Source organism: Pocillopora damicornis, chromosome 10 (genome assembly GCF_964200805.1).
Source record: "Pocillopora damicornis chromosome 10, jaPocDami1.2, whole genome shotgun sequence".
Lineage (NCBI taxonomy): Eukaryota > Metazoa > Cnidaria > Anthozoa > Scleractinia > Pocilloporidae > Pocillopora > Pocillopora damicornis.
The window spans coordinates 1,227,021-1,250,210 of record NC_142679.1 but is presented as its reverse complement, the minus strand read 5'-3'; the positions used below and the strand labels follow the sequence as shown (position 1 = coordinate 1,250,210).

At 40.5% G+C, this 23,190-nt stretch overlaps 1 protein-coding gene across 9 annotated transcripts in view; it reads left to right on the top strand.

The window, feature by feature from the left end:
• Positions 1 to 23,190, top strand: part of LOC113667745 (3'-5' exoribonuclease HELZ2) — a 30,142-nt gene that overhangs the window by 4,855 nt on the left and 2,097 nt on the right. For 3 of the 9 annotated variants that reach the window (XM_089185017.1, XM_027183602.2, XM_089185018.1), the window contains 30 exons: positions 406 to 445; positions 1,506 to 1,700; positions 1,992 to 2,028; positions 2,235 to 2,359; positions 2,959 to 3,021; positions 3,576 to 3,752; positions 4,116 to 4,152; positions 4,271 to 4,398; positions 4,835 to 4,927; positions 5,064 to 5,147; positions 5,417 to 5,467; positions 5,614 to 5,685; positions 5,787 to 5,844; positions 6,264 to 6,338; positions 7,019 to 7,450; positions 7,840 to 7,987; positions 8,113 to 8,335; positions 8,417 to 8,551; positions 9,152 to 9,741; positions 10,069 to 10,510; positions 11,112 to 11,687; positions 11,915 to 12,334; positions 12,566 to 12,641; positions 12,929 to 17,366; positions 17,717 to 17,808; positions 19,909 to 20,061; positions 20,521 to 20,649; positions 21,274 to 21,572; positions 21,945 to 22,271; positions 22,610 to 22,861. In XM_089185017.1, the coding sequence (XP_089041143.1) occupies positions 406 to 445; positions 1,506 to 1,700; positions 1,992 to 2,028; positions 2,235 to 2,359; positions 2,959 to 3,021; positions 3,576 to 3,752; positions 4,116 to 4,152; positions 4,271 to 4,398; positions 4,835 to 4,927; positions 5,064 to 5,147; positions 5,417 to 5,467; positions 5,614 to 5,685; positions 5,787 to 5,844; positions 6,264 to 6,338; positions 7,019 to 7,450; positions 7,840 to 7,987; positions 8,113 to 8,335; positions 8,417 to 8,551; positions 9,152 to 9,741; positions 10,069 to 10,510; positions 11,112 to 11,687; positions 11,915 to 12,334; positions 12,566 to 12,641; positions 12,929 to 17,366; positions 17,717 to 17,808; positions 19,909 to 20,061; positions 20,521 to 20,649; positions 21,274 to 21,572; positions 21,945 to 22,271; positions 22,610 to 22,861 (9,967 nt within the window). Of the gene's footprint in view, positions 1 to 405; positions 446 to 1,505; positions 1,701 to 1,991; positions 2,029 to 2,234; positions 2,360 to 2,958; positions 3,022 to 3,575; positions 3,753 to 4,115; positions 4,153 to 4,270; positions 4,399 to 4,834; positions 4,928 to 5,063; positions 5,148 to 5,416; positions 5,468 to 5,613; positions 5,686 to 5,786; positions 5,845 to 6,263; positions 6,339 to 7,018; positions 7,451 to 7,824; positions 7,988 to 8,112; positions 8,336 to 8,416; positions 8,552 to 9,151; positions 9,742 to 10,068; positions 10,511 to 11,111; positions 11,688 to 11,914; positions 12,335 to 12,565; positions 12,642 to 12,928; positions 17,367 to 17,716; positions 17,809 to 19,908; positions 20,062 to 20,520; positions 20,650 to 21,273; positions 21,573 to 21,944; positions 22,272 to 22,609; positions 22,862 to 23,190 lie in introns of all 9 variants that reach the window. The other 6 variants (XM_089185015.1, XM_089185014.1, XM_089185016.1 and 3 more) reach the window with 3 other exon arrangements.

The following is a 23,190-nucleotide window of genomic DNA, read 5'->3' as shown; positions in this document are numbered from 1 at the left end:
GAATATTATCCACAAATGATGTTTGAGCCCTGGAGCGAAATCTGGGATTTCATTGGTTTGTTTAACTTTGCTTTGAGATTGGTTTACAAAATATTCGTCATCCTGTCAACAGTTAAGGTGTAAAAACCAAGACAGTTTGCATGTCTTTTACTTTAAGTTCTCATTGGTTCATTGTTCTGACTGTAAATGGGCGTGTGGAATTACTTTGATTATCAGCTTACAATTTAGTTTTGACATTTTTGGGTGGAAAAGAAAATTAGATTCCGACAAATTCCCGCCTGCAAAGCGAAGGAAAGAAGGAGGAGGAGCCTTGGGAACGAGGATCGATTCCCAAAGTTTTATATTTTCGTCCATTATGTAGTGAATTTGTATCATTGACATGAACCATTTTGATATCATTTTCAGTTCCGTGTCTTTTAACGCCTTGCCATTTCCAGTACCACAGGTCAGTGAAATTGTTGTAATTTTATTGCTTATCATACTTTGATCTTTAACCCAGCTTCTTATGATGGATTATATCATCAAAAATGGAGTTAACTAGGATAACTAAAGGGTATGTAAGCAATTCAAGTCTCGTAGAACTTCCGAAAATAATTCCGGTTATCTGGTTAAGATCGATTTGGATTAGCAAGTTTCCCATAGCAACATTTCTTAGAAAAGTTTTCCTGGGGAGTGTACGTAAATGAAAATTTTTCCTTGACATTTTGAATATTAATTGCTGAGTAGATTTTGAAATTGGAACATATCAAAGAAAAACTTGTAGGGGGTCGAAAGTTTTACCGCAAATGATTTGACAGAGAGATTTGTTGCTGATATGACATGCCTGCCTACTTGCGATTTTCACGTCATCGGATCAAAACTTTGCACTCAAACCTTTGTTTAGTAGGCTGATAGGTTTCTCAAACCCGGCGAAAAAGTCTATGAGGAGGTTGTATATATTGGGTGGGTCTTCGGAAATTTGAGTAGCTAGTGCACCCCACGCCTTTGACTAACGTTGCAAGGTATATTATTATCAGGTATATTATTGCTCAGTAGATTTTGAAAGCGGAACATGTCAAAGAAAAACTTGTAGGGGTCGAAAGTGTCACCGCAATGAAAATCAGGAAGATTTTTTGCCGAAATTGTTTAGAAATACCTGCCTACTTGCGATTCTCACGTCACCGGATCAAAACTTCGCACACAAACCCTTGTTTAGTAGGCTGACAGGTATCTCAAACCCAGCGAAAAAGCCTATGAGGAGGTTGCATATGTTGGGTAGGTCTTCGGAAATTTGAGGAATGCACCCCACGCCTTTGACTAACGTTGCAAGGTATAGCTCGATAAATTTTTCCTGATAAAATATCATTGACAAGTTTTTTTTCAAAACCTGACAATTTTTACCGACACAAGTTTATAGTTCACGGAAAACTAGTCAACCCAAAGTTAGCTTTAGGAAAAACCCTTCTTCGTTTTACATCTGTCTTAACTGCGCAGTATATGAACAATCTTCAATTTTTTTATGGTAGGATTTGCTCCTTTCAGCCCTTGTATCAACCAACCATGAGGAAACTCTGAAAAATGCTGATCGGTTTTTGGAGACCAAAGACTATCGTACTGCAGCTGCGCTTTACACTGCGGCTGTTGAATATCTTCAAGTTCCCACATCTGCTGAACGAGTAGCCAATATTCTGTGCAAGCGAGCTGAATGTTTACTTCGTTTGGTAATTTTGAATGATTCCTCAGTTGCTTTACGTGACTGGCTATCAGCTATTAGTAGTTTTAAAGACCGCTAAGTCATTCAAATAACTAGTCATACAAAATTGCTTTAGTAACATAAACAACTCGTACGATGTGATCAGAAAGAAGTTCTCTACCAATTAGAGTGCGCACATTTCTATAATCACCTGAGCAATAATACTAAGGTATGTTTAAAGACACACACGCTTTCTGATTGGTCAAGGATCATTTAATCTCATTATATAATAATGACTATACTTTTGTTCTTCTTTCAGAATTATGTGCAACATGTTTTACATGACTGCGATGTTTGTAAGTACATCAAGTTGCGTAGTAGGGTGGGAGAGATGTTCCCAATCGCTCTTCTGAAGATGACACTAACAAGCTCAATTGACTCAAAGACTGAATCGTCCATTGCTGTGTCGCCTCTCCACTGACTATTTTAATTTGAGCGAGAAATGGAAAAGTAAGATAACAAATGTTTTCATATCATATTCGTTTATCGTTTTCTTTTCAAGGCGAAACCTTGACTGGTTGCGGAAACGAACATGTAGCCTTCCTGAGATTACGAGCTCTAGAATTGCAGGGAGAGGTGCAAGAAGCCTTCATTCATGCTATTGTCTTTGAAGCTCTCAATCCCGAGGTAAATTTTTTGTTCATTAATTTCACGTGGTATCAAATCAGGCTCCTTCAAGTGATATTGATGCTCAGGTGACACTGGTGTTCAAGTGCTATCCAGAATGTGTGGGTTTATTCTAGTGATATTTAAATTCTCTTTTTTTTTTCGAATAGAATTCTAAAAACGCTCGTAGTGCGGTGATATAGCGAACCCTTTAGAGACTGGTCATTATAGATCGCCGACGGGGCGGGGGGGGGGGATTTTGGGGATCATATGGTTTTCAGGAGGGAACAGAGGAGACTATAGAGCATAAAGAGGGGACCATAGACGGCCAATTAACTGCCAATGATGGGTGAATCAGCTATCAGTTGAGTCGTGGCATACTTCAAAATATGCCAAAATTAGGGACAATTCGTGTGTCGTCTACTTTGACATTCATGAATTCGTGTGGCCCCCGGAACTGTTCCTACACAAACCTGACCATCAAAAGAAATCTCTCAGATCTCTCTAGACTAAAGTCATCATAACCAGCTCCCACCTGGAATGAAAGTGTGGCACAGGTGAAGAAGAAGAAGCAGCAATTTACGTTTTCTTATGTCAATCGAACCGTTTTTACTTTGCAGAAGTCAAGAGACAAAGATGCTGTGCGCAGACTAAGAACAAAGGTCAAATCGCTCTTCAGACAGGTATCGTTTTGTTATTTTCGTATGCTCAACGTCAAATTTTGAACAAAATCAGTTTGATATGTCAACAGTAGCCTCCATGTGGCGTGAAAATATTCTAGAATATTAGTCTGCGGACATAATATGTTTCCAAGAGCGAAGCTCGAGGAAATGATTGAGCTTTGAGGGAGTAGAATGGAGGCTATTGTATTTATCGTCGTTCCAATGTTTTTGCAACACAGAACAAAAAACTCAACGCCGTTAAACTTTACGCTTAACTTTTCAGAGCGAATTTATGAACAAACACGGTTTCCGTTTCTTTTGCTAACAACAGAGAAACATCCTCCAATCTTTGATAAACAATTAGGAATATTTTCGTTGCATTTCTCGCAAGATTTGGAAAGTCGGGAGTATCACTTGTTGAATATCATCTGATATTCGCCATTGCTTACCAGGGAAAATAAAGTGAAGGTAACGCCTTTAAACCTATCGCATAAGTGTGAAAGTATTTTTTCAGATTATAAAGTTTAGTTTGGATTTGCCATGACGAACAGTATATTGCGTACCTTGCCTTTAAGGGTGAACACCAAATCTACAGAACCATCGACATCCTGATGAAGCAAGGGACGATATTGTTTGAAAAAAACAAACCTGATTTAGCTTTGAGTATCTTCACAGAGATGGTTAATCTTGCGCCTAGAGCAGAAGGAATACAGATGGCCCATGAATACCGAGCGCAATGTTATTTCATTCAGGTAAGAGTAGATTTGGTACAGACGAAAGTTATTATTATCAAGCTAGTTTAAATGTACTGTTGATTTATGTCAGATGGCAAGTGAATTAGAAAGAAAGATGGCGTTTTTTCAATTTTTTTGGTTGAAACCACAAATGATACACCAACAGTTAAAAATATAGGAATTCTATTCCAAGTGCACCTTAAACGAGATGACAAACGTCCCACACTCCTACCCGGTAATATAAATTTGTAACTTGTGAAATTATTTAAAATTTTTATAGCTGTTTACACCATTAGTCTAGGTAACTGCTGATACTAGAAACAAGAGTTTTAACCAGAGGTTTACATAACCGCCGATTCTGAAACCCTTTTCTATCTATAGGGGAAATTTTTACAAGCTGATCAAGACTGCAATCGAGGTGAGCCATTCTTGAATATGCGAGAAATATGGGAAGCTTTCCCGGAAGGGTGAGGGAAAGTTCTAACTAATTGTTCTTACAAATGAATAACCTTGTTGCAAATCTTTTTTTCGATCAGCCCTTAATCTGTCTGACCGTGAAAGTATCTCAGCTCTTGATACAAAGATCAAAATCCAAATGCAGCTTGGAGAGTTTTCCGAAGCTCTTGAAATACTCAATGAATGGCGGATGCTTATTGATCCTGAGGTGAGACTGAAGTTAATCCTCTCCAATAACTAGCTAAAGAAAACGATCAGCGCTGTGACATGCAGAACAAGCCGGTCAAAGTAGAGCAAGCGCAAATGAATCAATTTGGGCAGCCGTACGCTATTTTCCCGCGCAAAACCATATATGAAAACATACGAAACTACTGGCGTCACGCAAAATTTTACAGGGAAGAAATTGAAACTTTCAGTGAAATCAGTGAGAAAAAAAAATCGTGAAAGCGAAACTGGCTTGTCGAACACAAAGTTTATAAAATTGTTGGTATTCTGTTGTTTAATCAAGTGGTTGCCCGTTTCTCAAGAAATTCGCTGGTTTTGACCTTGAAACTCGGATTCGCTTCCTAAGGTTACGTTGGAATTTTTTAAAAACCTGTGTCTCAATTTACGCTATATTTTACATAAATCGATTAATCTTTTAGTTTCAGAATACTTATCTTGACGAGATAGAAAGAAAGATACGGGACCGGATGGCTGAGCCTGAAAACACTACGGGGATAAGCCGAACACAATCGGTAAGTTCAATAGTTTTTCTCGACTGCCTAATGAAAATTTTGGGCTCTAAGAGATTGCCTCGTGTTACATTCTCTGGCATTTCTGCAAAACACGTAAATTGATGCTGAGAGTACTCTTCTGATTTTTTTCTCTAAGTCCTTTGATATATCGTCTAGTCAAGGATTACTGCCTTACAAAGAAAACAAACGCCCCCAATTCCGAGCTTCCAAGCATGCCAAGGTAAGCTAAAAGTTCTGCTTCAGTGAAGTGTGTGCTTTGTTGAATTAATACTTCATTTAATGGCTGAATTAATGACCAAAGAGATCCCAAACACTCTTGAATGCTGTGTGTGCCAATATGGACCAGATCTGTGGTTTTTATAAGGATGTAAGCACTTGACGAAAGTAACATCAACCCTTTGACAAACAAGCGAGATCCGGAAAATTAAGCTGTTGACATGGCATGGTAATATTCGTTATTTACATTATCTATTGTTTTTCCGCGCTCAGACAACAAAGGGCAAAAAAGAGCTGCAACGAGAAGAATGGATCCGAGAGAAGGTAAATTCTGTTATTCATTGATACAAAACGACTGCAGCCTTTAATAATTTCTATACTATATTCCATGGGCACTCAAATCAATAAGTTATTGAAATAAATAGATTATTAGGTGAAAATTTGTCAATAATTGTCTTTTTTAATTCCAGGAGCGGCAAGAAATAGCTCAGCCCTGTACGAAGGAAATGCCCAAGAAAGGAAATGAAAATAGACACAGAGCGGTATGTCACGTGAAGACGAAAATCAGAAGCACTAAATCTTTCAGCATTATAGCAGTCTGTGGAAAAAAACTAAACAATTTGGTTTTCCTGTTTTTAATCAGACAAGAGCTGATTTTAATCCACAAGTAAAGCGAGGTGCAACTAAAGAGGAATTTCTCGGTACGTAAAAATGTGTTTTTTTGTTATCCATCATCCCTCGCGCGTTTAGGCACGATTATTGTTATTACAAAGCTTGAGATTTCATTATTTCTGTGTGAGACATGTTGTTCTCACAGAGTTGACTCGGTTTCCTCGAGGAGCATGAACGGTTTATGGTGAGCTTTTAAAGTGAGGCACCTTTTAAACTTGCATTAGACGTGCACTTCATTCTGGTGGAGCTCGTGAAGCTCAAGAAGCTCCTCCGAGCCACAAAAATTTTTCATCATAGTAACGGATAGGAACGTTGTGTTTTAAAAGTAAGATGTCTATCACGGGGCATGGTAAACTTTGAACACAATCAATACCATTGAATTTGTATCTAAAATAACACCTACAGTTCTTTTGATGAGGACCAATCATGAAACTGACTATATATACAGATTTTTCTCCTACAGTAAGACCGAAGAAAAAGCAGGGAAGAAGAAAGACCAAGACCTTGAGAGCCAAACGGGAAGGTAATTGGGTGCGGCAACATGATTTTCCCCTTACTTGTGTGATAGATAAAAAAAAATCCAAGTTATTGATGGCTTCCTTATCAGTAAAGTCTTGAGGGACTTGGATTATAAAGGAGTTCCTCGTCTCTCGGGTTACGACTAATCTACGCTTTAGTAATTATTCAGTATTCACATGCAGAGATCTCATAATCACAATTAGAAACTAAGATCAATCAAATAAGGAATTCCCCTCTTATGCCCATGCAACTAATTGATTAATTTGTTATTACGCAGACGCTAAGAAGGAGGCTTAAAGATATATTGCCGAGGGGGGGGGGGGAGGGGGAGGGGAGAGAAGTTTTTGGTTGTATCACGAAAAGAATTTACATGATTCCCCCATAAGGCTCTGTAATATTCTGGTGATCCCCAAACTGGCAGTCAATTAGCAGTCACTTTTTATGTTTTCTCTTTTATACTCCGATTCCCCCCCGGGCGATAAGTTCTGGTCCCTTAAAAGCTGTAAAATGCGGGTGTGTTTGTGTTAAGTTATAAATCACCGTCTTAGCTTTAAGACTGCATACGCAAGTACGAAGTGTTATTATATTCTTCATGCTTTAAATGAAATTTTCATGGAAAATCATGAGCGCATACGTATACGCAGATATGCATTCATTTAACTTTTGCGTCCATGTCGCGACTAGCTGATGGTGATGATGAATCCGACACAGACAGTGTCTGTAGCACCCGCACTTGCCCTGACAAACTGGACTACACGATGAGTACCGTAAAATCTACATCAAAGGTGCCAAGTATCGGCCAGTCAACTTCCAAAGGCAAACACCAGAAACAGAAACCACCACCTGGGGCACAGCAGCCCCCTGTTGGTTCAACGTCTCCACAAACGAAAAAACCAGTTGCTAAAGTTAAACCCTTTACTGAGGGCGTTAGAGAGAAAGCTGGAGCAAGTGCAAGTGTAAGAGGCTACGGAATTCGTAAAAGACCACGTCTTGTCTTTGGCGCCTACCGCCTCTGCAAGTACTACCGCCTTCAGCAGCCTTGTTTTCAAGGGGAACGCTGTTCCTATGCACACAGTGAAGAAGAACGAAAAGCATGGGAAGTAGAAAGGAAGAGAGGTAGGCTACTAATTATGGCAAACAAAGGGCTTTTGCTTCCTCGATTTAAAGGATTCCAATCAGCCACGTCCCATTTTTTGCTTACTTACGGGATACTATGAATGTGATCTTATGATAATCGGCGCAGAGCCCTTGCCAATCATTTATGGAGTGCTAGTAATGTAACGGTAAGGACGAAAATTGAATATTCACTTGCAACGATTCAAGAAGATTGGGAACCGCTGGTAAGAAAATATTATGATGGTGCGAATACTGGATCATCACGTCATTGTGTACGATGCATTATTTTTCATCAGGATCTTTTAAGGAGAGTAGGATGTACAATTGGCCATTCTTGGTAAATTTGTAGGTGAAATAAACTTATTTCCACTAAGTTTATCGTATTTCAGATATTTGTGCAGTCCCGACGAAACACAAAGAATTGATGACCAAAAAACCTTACATGTCACTCGATGAGTGGCGCCAAGCTTTCAAGGGACAGGTTCGAGCACCACTACGAATGCCACCAAAAGGGGGACGGTTTAGAATATGTGCTGGGTGAGTCATGCAGTTTGTTCAAGGTACAGGCTATCGGTCGTCATAGTGTATGCGTTTCAGATCGTATATTAATAAATCAAAAAAAAGAAAGAAGCTCTTAAACTAGGTTTACTTTTAATTCTTAGGTGGACGAAAGGAGTTTGCAAATTGAAAAAAGGATGTACTTTTGCACACGGCCCACAGGAACTCGAAGCTTGGAATAAACACGTAAAAATGATGGAAAAGGAGATGGAAACTAAGAACGAGGAGGAAAAGGAAACTGAACAGAAAAAAGACGAAAATGAAAATGCAATAAAAACCATCACCCGTTCACCGATAAAAGATGATCGACCAGTTCCCACTTACAAGGTTAGCTCTGTATTGTGTCATATTTCGTGTTAGCCTCACGACAGTTCAGATTTAGCTAAATAATCCATCTTCATCTCTCAGTTGAAGGATCTCGTCACCAGTCTTTCAGGAGTGTCAGTTGCGTGTGATCCAAGTGTTCAAAATGTGTCATTACAAGTTCCATTGGACAGTGAAGGAGAAAAAACTTTTAGCTGGACTGTCCGACTATCTTATGAGGTAAGAGAGAGGGAAGTTTGGTCGTGAGGTATATTCTAAGGGACTCATCACTTATTTGTTTTGAATAACCTGGAGAAAGTATTAGAATTTGAGATAAAATTTCGAGAACCAAAGGAACGTAACACAAGTAGGGCCAACAAGACGCGACAGGAATGTATCACAGGTGCAAAAATAACACAAAAAAGAGCAGCTTTATGAGTTATGACATAGGACTAAAGGTGGTGACATCATCGCCCTCATTACAATCATGGTGAACAACAAGGACAAAAATAAAAAATAAAACCAAAACTATAAATGAGACTAAAAATTGTAGTCGCTGTTGGAAATGATGGAGGAGTATGATTGCCTCCGAAACCCTTTGCTCAATTATTCTTACAGTTTGATTCATGTCTATCCAAATTGGTTATGGCAATAAAATCAGTTTAGAATCTAAATGACATCGTCGTAATAAGTCACCAAACTTTCACGAATAGCGAGCTGAGAAATGCATAATCAACATTTGGAAAAATTAGCTTTTTTTGGATTTAAAGGATTACTCATGGGCTTTCCTCAGCTTTTAATTAGTCTCTTAGCACATATGTTTTCTCAATTCTTATTTAGTCCACTGAGACCGGGCATCTGCAGGATATTGCACTATTATGGAAATTCCCCAGTTGTTACAGTTTCACCAGTGTTAAAATTAAATACTCGAAAGGCCCACTTACAGTGGAGGACGCTGTAGAGAGGGTTGACGACTGTCATTATCAAGTACCACCATACCTACGTGCGTTGGACAGCAACTGTGAAGTGGAAGTAGCGCTCTCATTCTCTACATTTGTCTTCGGAAACTTCAGACAATATTTGGTGTTCGATTTTGGCCAAGAGCGTCCCCTTGCCTTAGAATTTTGTGTCGAAATCGGCAGTCAAGAATTCCTGAGAGAACTGAGCGAGGAGAAGACAAAGCTTGCTTTGGGTGGGCCTCTGTGGGATGAAAGTTACCGGAAAATTGTCCCTTTTGAGTGCAAAACCTCTTCAGTGTTCAAGAATGATAATTTGACAGACTTGTACAAGTTGCCAGTAGATAGAGTGGATGATGTTGTGCCCTGTCCTCTTCTTGACGAATCACAAGGTCTGAGCGAGAAAAATTACAAAGACATCATGCATCAGTTGTTATTTGTAGAGGAGTTTTATATTCGCAAACAAGTTGCCAGGTTAGATGTCAAAAATTCTGCTTTAACAGTTTTTTCGTGACGTGAAATTATCATCTGCTCTATCTGTAATTGGATATAAATCAATTACTATCAATTGCTGTACTTTAGAATTCCTACGTAAATGCGGGCTGAATGAATTTAAATGAAGTCCCGATCAAATTTCCCTGTTATTTGTTAGAAATAATGCAGTGTTCTGGGAATGCTATGTTACCCTTTTACATCAATATTGGATATTTTCATTCTCTTATGTTTTCAATTTTTCTCCACGGGCTCAATGATCACTGACACAACCGATGAGAATGAGCTGTTTCAATTAAACTGTTTCAGATTCAATATGGAAGGCGCCCATTTACACGCTGCATCACTGATTGTTAAGAAAGATGAAGTCCTGTGCGCCAACGAAGGTTGGCTGTACGGTTCGTTCCACGTGTTGCGCCCTATAACACCCGATGACGCGGATGGGCGACTCCTACTCAGGAATCTGTTCGGGAGCGCCGGGTCAGTGTTAATAGCAAAAAGCCAGTGCTCTCAATCGATGGTTTATGAAGCTTTAGTGGACTCGGTGGAGGAAAGTCGTGTCATAGTAAAGCTATCTGTACGGTGTTGCGAAGATCTAGGGCTGACAAACAACAGTGAAACCATTGTGGACGTTCAGTTCCGGATCAATCGACTTCGACTTTGTGAGATGCACGACAACATCGACAGACTGGGACTAGAGCACATCAGAATAGTGTTTCCCGCCTTTGGCGAGGTCGCCTTGGAAAATAACGTAAGGTTAATTCGCTGTTTGATTCACCATACAAATGTAGCTTCACTTTTCAATACCAGTGAGAAAACCTTTATCCTTATTAAACGGCAAGGTAGTCTTTATGAAAATAAGAACGTTCTGATTAGTTCTTACTTGCGCTGTACTGACCGTTTCCACGGAAACTGTCATAAGCTGTGCATTTTCGTTTGCGAAAGCCGCCAAATTTAAAATAACCATGATTGGTTCGACTGCCACATAATAAACTACTGACTAATCTCACTTGCTCGACGTGGGGAGTATTGGCCCGGGTCGTTTCTGTACTTATCTTGCTGCGCTCGGTCCGTCCTGCCACGACCTAGGCCATTCTCCCCCTGTGCGGCCCTCACGCTGGGTCAACAGAAAGTTAATATTTTTATCAACGCATTAACACTCCGAAGCAAACCTTTTCTAATTATATCGTGCTTTGAAAAAAAAAAAAAAAATGTCCCGCGGCGAAGGCCTCTTTGTCATTTGAGTGCTCGTGAAATTGTGACTCGGGGTCGACTGATATTTTGAAAGTTACCAAGTTTAGGAAACTTAAAAGTGCACTGACCAAACTTTTGTTTCGTGTGATTTTTTCCAGGTTACTATCTTGCCATGGATTCTCGATCCCAGCTTAAACGATGATCAAAAAGAGGTTATCAAGAAAATAGCTTCGTCATCAAGCAATTCACCTCCGTTGGTGGTGTTTGGTCCATTTGGAACAGGGAAAACTTTCACTCTGAATCAAGCTGTTCGACAAATTGCCTTAGACTGCAACAACCGCGTACTCATCTGCACCCATTCAAACAGTGCGGCAGACATACACGTAGAGTTATTGGACGAATACCTCCGTAATAATGGAATACTGGCTTGCAGACCCCTGAGGATTTACACACCGTTGCGGAAGTTATCAACTGTCTCTGCCATGGTGAAGGAGTACTGCCTCATAACAGACAGAGTCTTTCGACTCCCAACTCGTGATGACGTGTTACGTCACCGAGTCATAATAACAACTTTGGGAATGTCACGAGCTCTGTTTGATATGGACCTACATCGGGGAATTTTTTCTCACATCTTAATCGATGAAGCGGCGCAGGCGCTGGAGACGGAAACGTTAGCCCCAATTACACTAGCGGGTTACAATACGAAAGTGGTTTTCACTGGGGATCACATGCAGGTTCGTGAAGCTGTCCTCATTTCTGGACTCTCTATGGATGTAATAGGTAATGAAAGAGCTGGTATGGTGTAGCACCGAGTACCAAGGGGGAAGAAACATGTCGACTGTGATATAGTATTTCACAATTTATGTAGAGAGAGGGTACCCATTTATCAAAGGAAATGTTGTAAGCCATTTGAGTTGAAATCTAGAGACGTAAAACTGTTCTCTATTACCTTCCTCGTTAGATGAGCCCTGACGTACTCTCTCCTCAAGCAAAGAAATGGGGATTCCAGATGTCCTTACAAGAGAGGCTTTTCTACGACTACGACAGACGAAAAAAGGAGGCAAAGCAAGATCCCAATGTCATCTATTTGACAACGAACTACCGCTCAAACGAGCAAATTCTTCAATTCTCCTCCGACATGTTTTACGGCCAGCTTTCCTGTGGTAGTAGTCAGCCCCTTCACCCTTGGTTAGGTCCATTGGTGTTTTATTCCGCTTTTGGAAAAGAGGAGATGGCGGAGAACCACTCGTCCCACCGCAATTTGGCTGAGGTGAACGAGGTGGTGAAGCGAGTCAAAGAGCTCATGGACAGCTGGCCTCAACAATGGGGTTCAACACCGGATCCTAAACAAGTAGCTGTAGTTTCATCAGAGCGTTATCAGGTACAAAAAAAAAACAAGACCTATTCGTGGAACTACACTGTACTGTCAAACCTCCTCTATCAGACTCGGAGTTCTCTTGTTGGTAATAGTCCTTGACACACAAACACGCAAGATCTTTGATTTCTTACAAACATTCACCTCTCGCTTTCCCCGATCAACAGTAACTTGTTAAGTTCTATGAATATTTATTTCTCCAATGTTATGTAGTAATACATAATTTTTCTTCTGTAGGTAAAAACGATTCGCGATGGCCTTAGAAAAATTGGTCTTGGTGAGGTTGACGTAGAAACCATTGAAAATGTGCAAGGTTCGTAAATTACTTGAAGAAATTCCATTGATTTAGGTCTTGAAATTGAAACTATTTTTTATCTTAAGATTTTACTCCAGGAAAATACTGGTACGAAGCTTTTTCTTGCAATAATTCTAAATTGTCTGGCAGACAGGTAAGGGGAGATTGTCAAACAGAAAATCTGCCCTGGAAAAACATCAAATTCTTAGAGGTGATTTAAAAGAGATAAAAATTTCAAACGTTTTAAATTCCTATTGTCGACAATCATTCTTCAGCCTTAAAAATATCGTGAATTGTTCCTCCAGGAAAACAGTTCCGTGCCCTCTTTGTCAGTACAGTGCGAACCAATCACTCTTGTGACGAGTCCAACGCGTGGGTGGATAATGAAAGTGACAGGCCTTACCTTTCATTTCTCACGGATCCTAAGCTTTTAAACACTGCACTTACCCGTGCCCAATCTCTCATCGCGGTGGTTGGCGATCCTTTTTCACTGAGGACTATTGGAGATTGCCAGGGACTTTGGGAAGAGTTTATTAAGAGATGCAGTGTCAGTGGAAACCTCTTTGGAATAGAGCGCAGTGAACTTGAAGAAAGTATTTCACAAACGGGACTCAATGTCAACGCCAGTGAATTTGTCCCACGACTCGCCAGCCACACAATCCCCCAACCTGATAATGAATCTCCAAACCACCAGATGGCAGCCTTAGACGATGTGAAATTCAATGCATCTCATTCACCTCCACAGCTAAACGCATCAGAGCATACAATTGACAATGAAACTTCTTCTCCCAAGGAAATGATGCATGAGAATGTACACACCACTAGTACTGATAGGATTCTAGACTATTGCGCCGAGGATTCTAAGTATGACCTACTGAAAACGTCATCTCCAAACGAAGAAGATGACAGCGAAGTTGAAAGTACTTCAGACTCTGGAGATGTGTGCGACAGACTGACAGGGAGTGACGATAATGAAAATGGTGATGTTGTAGAATGTGGAATTGTGCCGGATGAAACTGTTCCCCCGAAGTACATGGATGACATCACTCTTGCCATAAAGGTTAAATGTGTGGAAAATGAGAAGAAACGAAAATTGAAAGAAGAAAAGATGCAACAGTTGGAAAGGGAACAGATGAGGCTCTTCGCTTCAACCAACCAAAAAGTTGCCGAAGATATTGACGATGAAAGTGTTCACCAGGCTTTTGTATCTAACAACGCAAGAACCGATATACGTCATGAATACTTTACAGTCATAAAAAGAAAAGGCAAAACGCAAATTGTTTCGAGATATCCGACGGTTGAATATAGTGAACGAACAAAAAGGCTTATCAGTCCGGCCAAATTTAACGATCATGAGAGTCTCCAGGCTGAGTGTCTTGAACGTTTGCTGGAAAAGGAGCCCAAGAAGTACTGCCGATGCAGACTACGCATAAGCTTCGAGAAATCCAGAGTATCCTATGGAGAGATTCATGATATCGAGAGTGAGGATATCTTAATTGAGGGAAGAAGCACTCGTCAGAGATTTGATGGAGATATCGTGGTGGTGGAACTTAAGAAGGAGTCCTCGGACGAATCGCCTTTCCAGCTGGAGAGAATCAAGGGAAAAATAAAAGGTAGACTATATTGCCCGATGAACCCTCGTGAACGTCAATTTGTGTGCACGATCTCCAGGACAAACCCTTGGTTAATGTTCCCCATCAATAAATCGATGACACCCATTGCAAACTTAAAAGGAAGCTCTTGCGAAGTAATTCCTATTTACAAGAAAGGGCAGCCAGGAGAAGGAGAAAGAGCAGTCCAGATAAAAGAGATTTCAAAAAAAGACGCCCTCAGTGGAAAATTTCTTTTTGTGGTTCAATATTTGCAGTGGAGAAAAGATTTCCCATACCCACTCGGCATTGCCACTAAGACTATTAGAAAAGGAAGTGATCTTCGAAGTGCTTACGATATACTTGATGCCGAATACCAGTTAAAGAAATCATTTAAAGAGGAGATCTCCAGGGAGGCGGCAAGATTTCAAGATGAGTGGCAGGCAGTCCTTGAGCGTGAAAAACAGCAACGCCAACTGGTGTTAAACGCATTCACAATTGACCCTCCCGGAAGTGAAGCTCTTGATGATGCCTTGACTATTGAAGAGCTTGAAAATGGTTTGTGCAGAGTAGGAGTACACATTGCTGATGTGTCCTACTTTGTGAGAAGAGGAAGTAACATCGACCTTGAAGCAAAGAAGAGGGGTACCTCCTACTTCCCTGGTCGTAGCCATGGAGATGTTTTAATGCTCCCGAAAGAGCTAAGCCACCATCTTTGTAGTCTGCTACCAAACGAAGAACGACTTGCTGTGTCAGTTTACCTAGATTTGAACCAGGATGGTAATGTTCATGGGATGGAGGACCTCGATCATGATGGTCGCATGCAGAGGAGAGAGCTCAATTTTGCGCGTACAATTGTAAAATCGCAATGTCGTTTGACATACACCGAGGCACAAGCAATCATTATGAGCCCAGACAAAGTTCCAAACAACCCTGACAGTGATGGGAAAGTAACAACAAAGATCAAAGAAAGCATACGCATGCTCAGCATCTTAGCCCAAAAGAGAAGAAAACTGCGTCTTCGTGGCGGATCTTTCTATCGTTTTGACGATGCAAACCGAGCTGAAGACTTCGAGGCTCATGAGCTGGTTGAGGAAATGATGATCCTGGCTAATGAGTCTGTAGCTAAATATCTCATTATCGATCAAAAAGGTGGAGAGTCATTACCTTTGAGGATTCAACTCCCCCCCAAGACTCACAAACTGAATGAGTGGAAAGAGCGGTTTGGAGGTTGTGCCGAGCTGTCACCCTCTCTGAGTGAATACTCAAGTCGAAATCCGCTTTGTGTGGAAAACTTCATTCTACCAAAGTGTACTTGGAATGAAATTAGTTCTGCACGCCAAAAACATGATGACAGAAAACTCATCCATCTAATTTGCAATGATCACATCTATCCGCAACTCGCAATCGCACGTTCATTTTTAAGAGGCCTTCAACGAAGAGCAGAGGATTTAAAAGCAGCTGAGGTTCCATCAAATAACAGAGTTCACTGGTCTTTAAAACTAAAGGAATACACTCGATTCACCTCCCCAATTCGTCGTTACCTTGATATCGAGGTTCATCGGTTGTTACTAGGAAAAGCAGACCAAAACGCTGAGGCTGAAGGCATCTCTTTGCTTTTTCGCCGTTGCTCGTTTCTATCTGAGAGAGCAAGTAAGTTTGAGAAAGAATGTAGTCGTGTTCAATTTGCTGCGAGTCTCAGGAAAGAGAGCTGCGAGACGCCTGCTGTCATAGAAGTCGTCTCGAGAGATTTTTTTCAGCTACAGCTTCTATCTAGAGCTAATTGCTATCTGCCTTCAGGACAGAGGAGAATTCAGATCAGTCACCTGGGACCAATTAAACAACCAGAGATGGGTGAGTCATTGCAATGCCTTGAGCTCAAGTGGAAACTCAGAATTTATGATGCTTCATCTGAGACTATCCAGCAAGCGCTGGAGTGTAAGACTCAGGAGCAACGTGAGGAACATTTTTGCAAAGACAGAGCCAAGGTTACGTTAGACGTAAGCTCAGATGGTTCAAGTCTTCTAAATTACAGCATTCCGAGCCAACTTTGGCGGGACGTCTCGCACGCCGTCAAAAACAACAAAAAAGGAAAGTTAAAGAAGTGCTTAGCAAAGGTTGATGCAACAATCAGAGAGATGGAAACTCAGAACAGAGCTCTAAACTTTAATTACGAAAACTTTGACGAGGTAAAAAATGATGACGATGACGATGACGACGATGATAATGACGATAACGAAGATAATGACGGCGACGACAATGACGAAGATAATGACGACGACGACGATGACGAAGATAATGACGATGACGAAGATAATGACGAAGACGAAGATAATGACGATGACAAAGATAATGACGACGACGACGATGATGATGACGATATGCATTTTCAAAAGGTGTCCATGATTTTAAAGGTTTCTGACACAGTCAACATACAACTGGCTGTAAACGAAGTTAGAGATCTGGTGTCACCAGAGATTCAGCTTTTCAAGTTGGCCCCAGGAATGGACATTTGTCTCGAGCATAGAAAACGTCCAGATAGATGCTTTGTAGAACTTGCCTCAGATCACTCATCACAGCCAAAGTACAAGGATATTAGAAGGTATATCAAAGCCTGGGAACCCGTACTAGCAATGGAGGCCGCCACTCAGGCAATAACGAATGACGATGTTATCATTCTGCAAAATCTCACGGTGAAATGGAGAGAAGATGACAAAGAAATTATCGGCGAGTTTTTGCTTGAGAAGTCGTTTTGTACAACAAGATGCATCAACATTTCAGATGGTGATTACGCCTGTGCAAAAGTTTGGTGCCCAGTATCATTGCAAGCTGAGGGATCTGACACCTCAAAATCTATTGCAGCTAATAGCCTTTGGAAAACTGACAAAGAAGTCGAAGAAGAAGAATTCTCTGATAGTGATGATGACTCAAGCTTCTATACAGCAAGTGAAGGAGAAGATGAACTGGAAAGTTCCAGGTTTAAAGGTGGAAAAGGGGAAAACTTTGTTTGGGTTGGCCACTGTTCGATCACGAAAAAGAAGAATCATGTGACGCTTCACCTGAAACAACAGTCCATACACATTCCCTCAGGGCTTCTAGATGGAGATGGGTGTATCTGTACCTTGGAAATAATAAAGCTGGCCATCAATCACAGGTGAATGTTTGAAAGGTAGATTAAAATACATCACATTTATTGTCTTGACTAGTCCTCCTGTCAAAAATTGGACAGCTTTTGAGAAGGAGAATGTATTGAAAAACTTGTCGAAAGCGAATTTTTTTTTACTATTGGGATGAGATTTATCACGAGCTTAAGGGAAACTTTACTCCAGTACAAGTTTTTGGATAAGTGCCCTGATGCCCTTGTTTCCCAGTGTAGAATTTTTCTCCTAATGAGTTAAAGTGTCGAAGATCTCTTAGTTTGAATGCTACGGTACCCTAGGTTTCTTTACGGTTAGAAAATCACAACTACTAGTCACTAATCAAAACACTTATGCTCTATTTCAGGCGAATGATGAAGGCTTTGAAAAAACTTGAAAAAAAGGGAAAGGAAGACCTAGTTCACGACCTCTGCCTTGGAAAAAAAGAACAGCTGGGTGGTACGTTTTATTTACCAATTTAGTGTCCTAAATCCAAAAGGGACCTACAGCTTACACAATTAGTTACTTTACTAGGGGGTGGGGGATTTGAACGTAATAACTAAACATTCGCTGGTTCCTCGCGATGACTCGAATTCTTCTTCAGGTCTTGGCCACCTGCTTCGTTTCCTTCTCCCCGGTCACTGCGATAAGTGATCCACGATGGCTCCGTTTTTCTCTCCATCAATCATAACGGTTGCTTTCATTTAGCTTTAACCTGATTACTGTCATTCATGCAAATCCTCCGGTCGGGAGTGTAAGAAAGTTCACCTTGCTTAGTTGCCAAGTTGCACGTCGTCGTTTCAGTAATAAGGGAGTTACATGACGAGCTTTGCTCAAGAAAAGAATTCTCACCAGGGATGCGTAAAATGATCCATAGGCTTATCAAAGTAAAGCGAGAGGGCTCAATTAGCAAGTGAAAGCGAGGTGTTTGGCTTCGAGCGTGAAATTAATTGACGTTAACAATTAAAATGTAAACAGGCGCGAGGATCCGCGCGGCTTGCGCGTTAGGAGAGCTACGTAAATTTAGGACTCTTTTGCACAATTTTCTCTTTGGAGATAACTACGCATTCATGGCGTGAATGGCAATTTTCATAATTGTAGAATGATTCAGCGACAAGAACGGCTTAGCTAAGCCGTAGTGTGTCATGGCATTTGAGGATAGCCTGGTTGTAGTGCGTGCATGACTATCAAGTAACAGTTATTGTACCCAGCATGTTTTGTTCGTGATCTACAGATTTATTGGTTTGTGACGCAAAGAGCGATTATCTGTTCTGTCACGACAATACCAAAATTAAATTGTGTTAGCCAACTTATATTTCACTCTGATCAGACCTTTGACCCTAAGTCAACATGGAAGCCGGTGAGCCGCTCGGTAAGGACCTTGTTTTCAAGAGAGATTTCGACTGCAGTATGTTCTGGAGATACAACGGAAAAAACCCAAACAAACAAACAAAATGAGTTCTGTTGCGCTGTGTGATCCATGATTGTTCTCATCGCGGTTAGGGCTTGCTGTTGTTTGCGGTATTATTTTCCGGAGTGGACATACCATTACTACATTTTTGTTAGCGTTTAAAAATCGGAAATACATGGTTTTGGTAAAAAACCTTAATCTTTTTCAACTCTTAACGACTGTCGAGTTGTGTGTATCAATAGAGTGGGTCAGCAAATTTGCATTCTATGTTGCGCAAGGGGCAAGAGAAAATGGTTGACTCCCCGCGAGTGAAGCTGACGCTCTAGGTCGATGTCGATCCGTTACTATCCTTTGTAAACAAAATTTCGATCATGGAGTTAAATTATAAAATTACTTTGGCTTACATTGTACGCTTTAAAGTAAACTTGAGTTGTTAGATCCACGCGAGGGTTTAACCTTGAAAAATGCAATCACGCGAGTGGAGCTGCATTAACGCGTGTCCCTATCTGGAAAACATTCGTATTGTGACAAGAAGGGTCTGCTTTAAGGTTTTGGGTTACTCTCGCCATGCAATTTGGACGCCGAAAAGTGCCAAAAAAGTAATTACTGAAAATTCATCCGCAACACCTCGGTCGTTCTGTGGGCGCGAAGTCAGTTCTTCTCTTACAGTTAATAATTGCCAGGCGGATCTCCGATCCGCCTCAGCCTCATTTGCATAAATTCTTTTGGTGAGCAAAGCTCGTCATACCTTTGAAAAACATCCAGCCTGGAGGACCAGTGGATTGCGCTTTGCTTTACCCTTACCTCTCGCCCCTGACATGGGTGCGATCCTAACATGACCATAGGAGGTCCGTGCGGCAAAGCAAACATACCTACTGCGTGCCTATTAAGATTCTTCGACGAGAATATTTGTCTGAGCCTTTCGCCTTGCGTAAAAAACATCCAGATTCCCTGCGTTAATTGGATTAGCCTTATACAGAAACATATTTCAGGGGAATAATTGAATGATTACACATTAGATTTTACTGCAATGTAAACCTCAGCCGAAGTGTGTTAATAGCCATTTAAACTAGAGAAGTCTCTAACTTACAACTGTAAATTATTAAGAGATCATTACCTGATCATTTTTTCACATCGTTTGTACGCAGAAACTTCCAGAAAACAACCACCAAGCGAAAACCTATCTATCGTTGGCATGAGTAAAGAACAACCTGAAAAAGCTTCAGATCTAAACAGGGACCAACTTCAGGCAGTTAAAAGAGCTCTACGAAGCCGCTTTACTTTAATTCAAGGACCTCCCGGTAAATATGCCCCATGGTACCTATTCAATGTTTGGCAAAAGTTTAGCTATAGTTTGTTAAAAGTACTAATTACAGCAGGGGAACCATCAAATGTCCAAAAGAAGAAAAATTTGGAGACTAAAACTTGGGATAAAATCTACATCGTGAAAGACAACAAATCGAGGTCTATGTCGAGGAATGATAACACAGCCTATGCCTTTTATGTAGTTTCTTGTCCTAAAGCATTCTTATTTTCTTATTTTCCCTTCCTTCTACATTGTTGTAGTGTATAGTGATGCCCACTTGTGGAAATGAATGCAAGTGATGTAATACGCTCGGGACCTACGGATTTGCATGTATATATAAAGTGTGTATTTAATTTATTCTGAGTGTTCTTTTCGGTTAAGAGTAAGAGTGTAACGGACGTTAATAAACGGTTTTAACTTAACTGCGGTGTGCTACAATTATAATATTCGCTAGGAACTGGAAAGACCATAACGGGAGTTCATATCGCCTATTGGTTCAATGATGGAAATGAAAAATATGAAAAGGAGAATGCTACTGTCCTCTACTGTGGGCCCTCAAACAGATCCGTAGATGTTGTGGCAGGTGAGAGGAACAAAGTATGTGAAAGTAGCGCACGCACGGCAAAGTAAGGGAGGGAGCAATGCCCCCTTCCCTGACCGCCCACAAAAAATGGGGCAGCCCCGTCTTATAATCTTTTGACCGATGAAGATCGAACGACGGAAGGTAACAGACATTGAACAGTTTCCCACTTATGTGACAGTGTCATCTACCGACTCCTGTAGACCACCATTGTGAAGTTATGTGATGCTAGACATTAAGAATTTTTTGGCAAATATTTTCCACTTTAAGAGGAGAGGCATGGAAATAATTCAAACCGCACTACTTGGGTACTGCATACGCCAAATCAATTAAGTCTTAAATCTGGAGGGAAGTTATAAATGATTTGAGAATTCTATAATGGAAATGGCTACTCCTTCTATCTGAATACCTTTATGTTCATAGGATTGAAGATGTGTTAATGCCAAGTAAAAAAAAGAGTAGGGGAACCAGAGTCGTTTTCGATTCGTATGGGATTTGAGCTTCTTCGAGAGGTCCAGTGTGAATGTGTGAATTAAGGGATGTAATTTTAATGAGTAATTTTCACTGAAACATGCATGCTTTTTTTGTTGAGCGCTTTATATACTTAAATACTGCTTTCTCTTGAAGAGTACCTGATAAAGATCAAAGGCCTTAAATCAAAGATCCTTCGGGTATACGGTAAAGTCATCGAGCAAAAAAGATTTCCAGTACCGAATGAAGTGAAATCATCTCGAACGATTGGCAGCAAAGAAGAAATGAGAGTACCCAAGAAATTGAGATGCATCGCATTGCATCACGTTATCAGACGAAGGAAAAAGGAAAAATCGCCGTTTGCCGAAGACCTAAGAAAGTTTGAAAAGATGTTTGCCCAAAAGAAGAAAAAGAAGCAAGTTGTGGATGAAGCAACAATCTCGGAATATCGCGAGGTTTGAGGAAATCAATTTTAAAAAATCAATAACGGTACCAAAGGGTACAATTTTATTTAACTCCCATAACTCCGGGGTTTTTATGATCTAGCAAGTGCAAGAGATGTCATTGATTTTATTGAGTTATCGTTGGTTTTGAAAAAGTTTCCTTGCATTTTATGATTTTATATACAGACAAGTAGAGAGATCTTTTTCGGGTTGAACATTACGTTAATTGAAGCAATTAGACTAGTCAGTACGGAAACTGACGTCTGAATTCGACAAATTAGTGTTTTTGATAAGCAAGAAAAATTTCTGCACTTATGAAACATGCAAGGGAGGAATAAGTTGAGCGTACTCGATAAATATACTTCTTGATTACTTCAATCATAGCTGATAAAGAAAGCTGAGCAATGGGCAATTAAAAAATTTGGACGCATTGTCCTTTGTACCTGTTCTGCGGCTGGAAGCAAAAGAATGGAGCAAGTCTGCGAAAACGTCATTCAGTGCATTGTGGACGAATGCGGAATGTGTCTGGAGCCAGAAACTCTCATTCCAATTGTGAGTTCAGAATCGGCAAGACAAGTAGTTCTAATCGGAGACCATATGCAACTTCAGCCAATTGTAAAGAACAGATTGGCGAAGTCACTTGGGCTGAGTACATCCATGTTTGAGCGATATGCCAGTCGGGCTCTCATGCTTAAGGAACAGTACAGAATGGTAAGACGTTGAAAGCGTAAGTGTCACTAATATTTGACGAAACTTTGTTGGAAGGGGCTTCATAGAGACCCGTATATCCTCGTAAAGAAACCCCACAATAGGGAGGGGGGTGTGGGGGGTTTTTTAGACGGAGAGCTTTGCTGAAAACTTCTTGAGATCTTAGATGCGAGTCATCATCATGCATCTTAACTTTTGGCCAGCCGGTATGCACTTCTTTGGTTGAAAATTAGCCTTACCACAATCGAGGTCTAACCTTAACATCGATCAATATTTTGCCTTAAACTCATCATAATACACAATTTTAATAAAGCTGCTTGCAAACAACTTTTGTCTTTCAGCATCCAGATATTTGTGAATTCCCTTCCAGGCAGTTTTATGATGGACAATTAGTCACGTCAAAGTGCGTCACAGACAAACTAAGTCAGACCACATACGGCAGGAGTTTTTTAAATTTCTGGCCGTCGCATAAAGGTGACAATTACACACCCCTTGTGTTTTGTCATGTGGTCGGCGAGGAGGAGGAGCTTGTAGTGACAACTGAAGAAGGCAATGAACGATCAAAGAGTAACATGATGGAGAAAGACAAAGTGGTATGTTAATAACGATGATGACTATGATCTTCATGGCCTGGCGTCGTAAAGTTACAGTCGTATAGTTATAATCCGTATTTATCTTCTCAACCATATTCTTTCCTTTTTCAGTTTATTCTTATCTCTATAAATTTGTATTACATTAGCCAACTATTATTTCATGGTTTCTTACGTAAGCACAGACGTTTTCGAGACGCAGAATACCTCAAATGGAATGCAGCTGCTTCTGTCACGCTTTCACTCCAACCAATTAACTGTATATAGCCGTTCTTTTACCATTGTAACCTAAAGCTTTTGAATAATAATCCAAAAGAATGAGAAATTTTTAA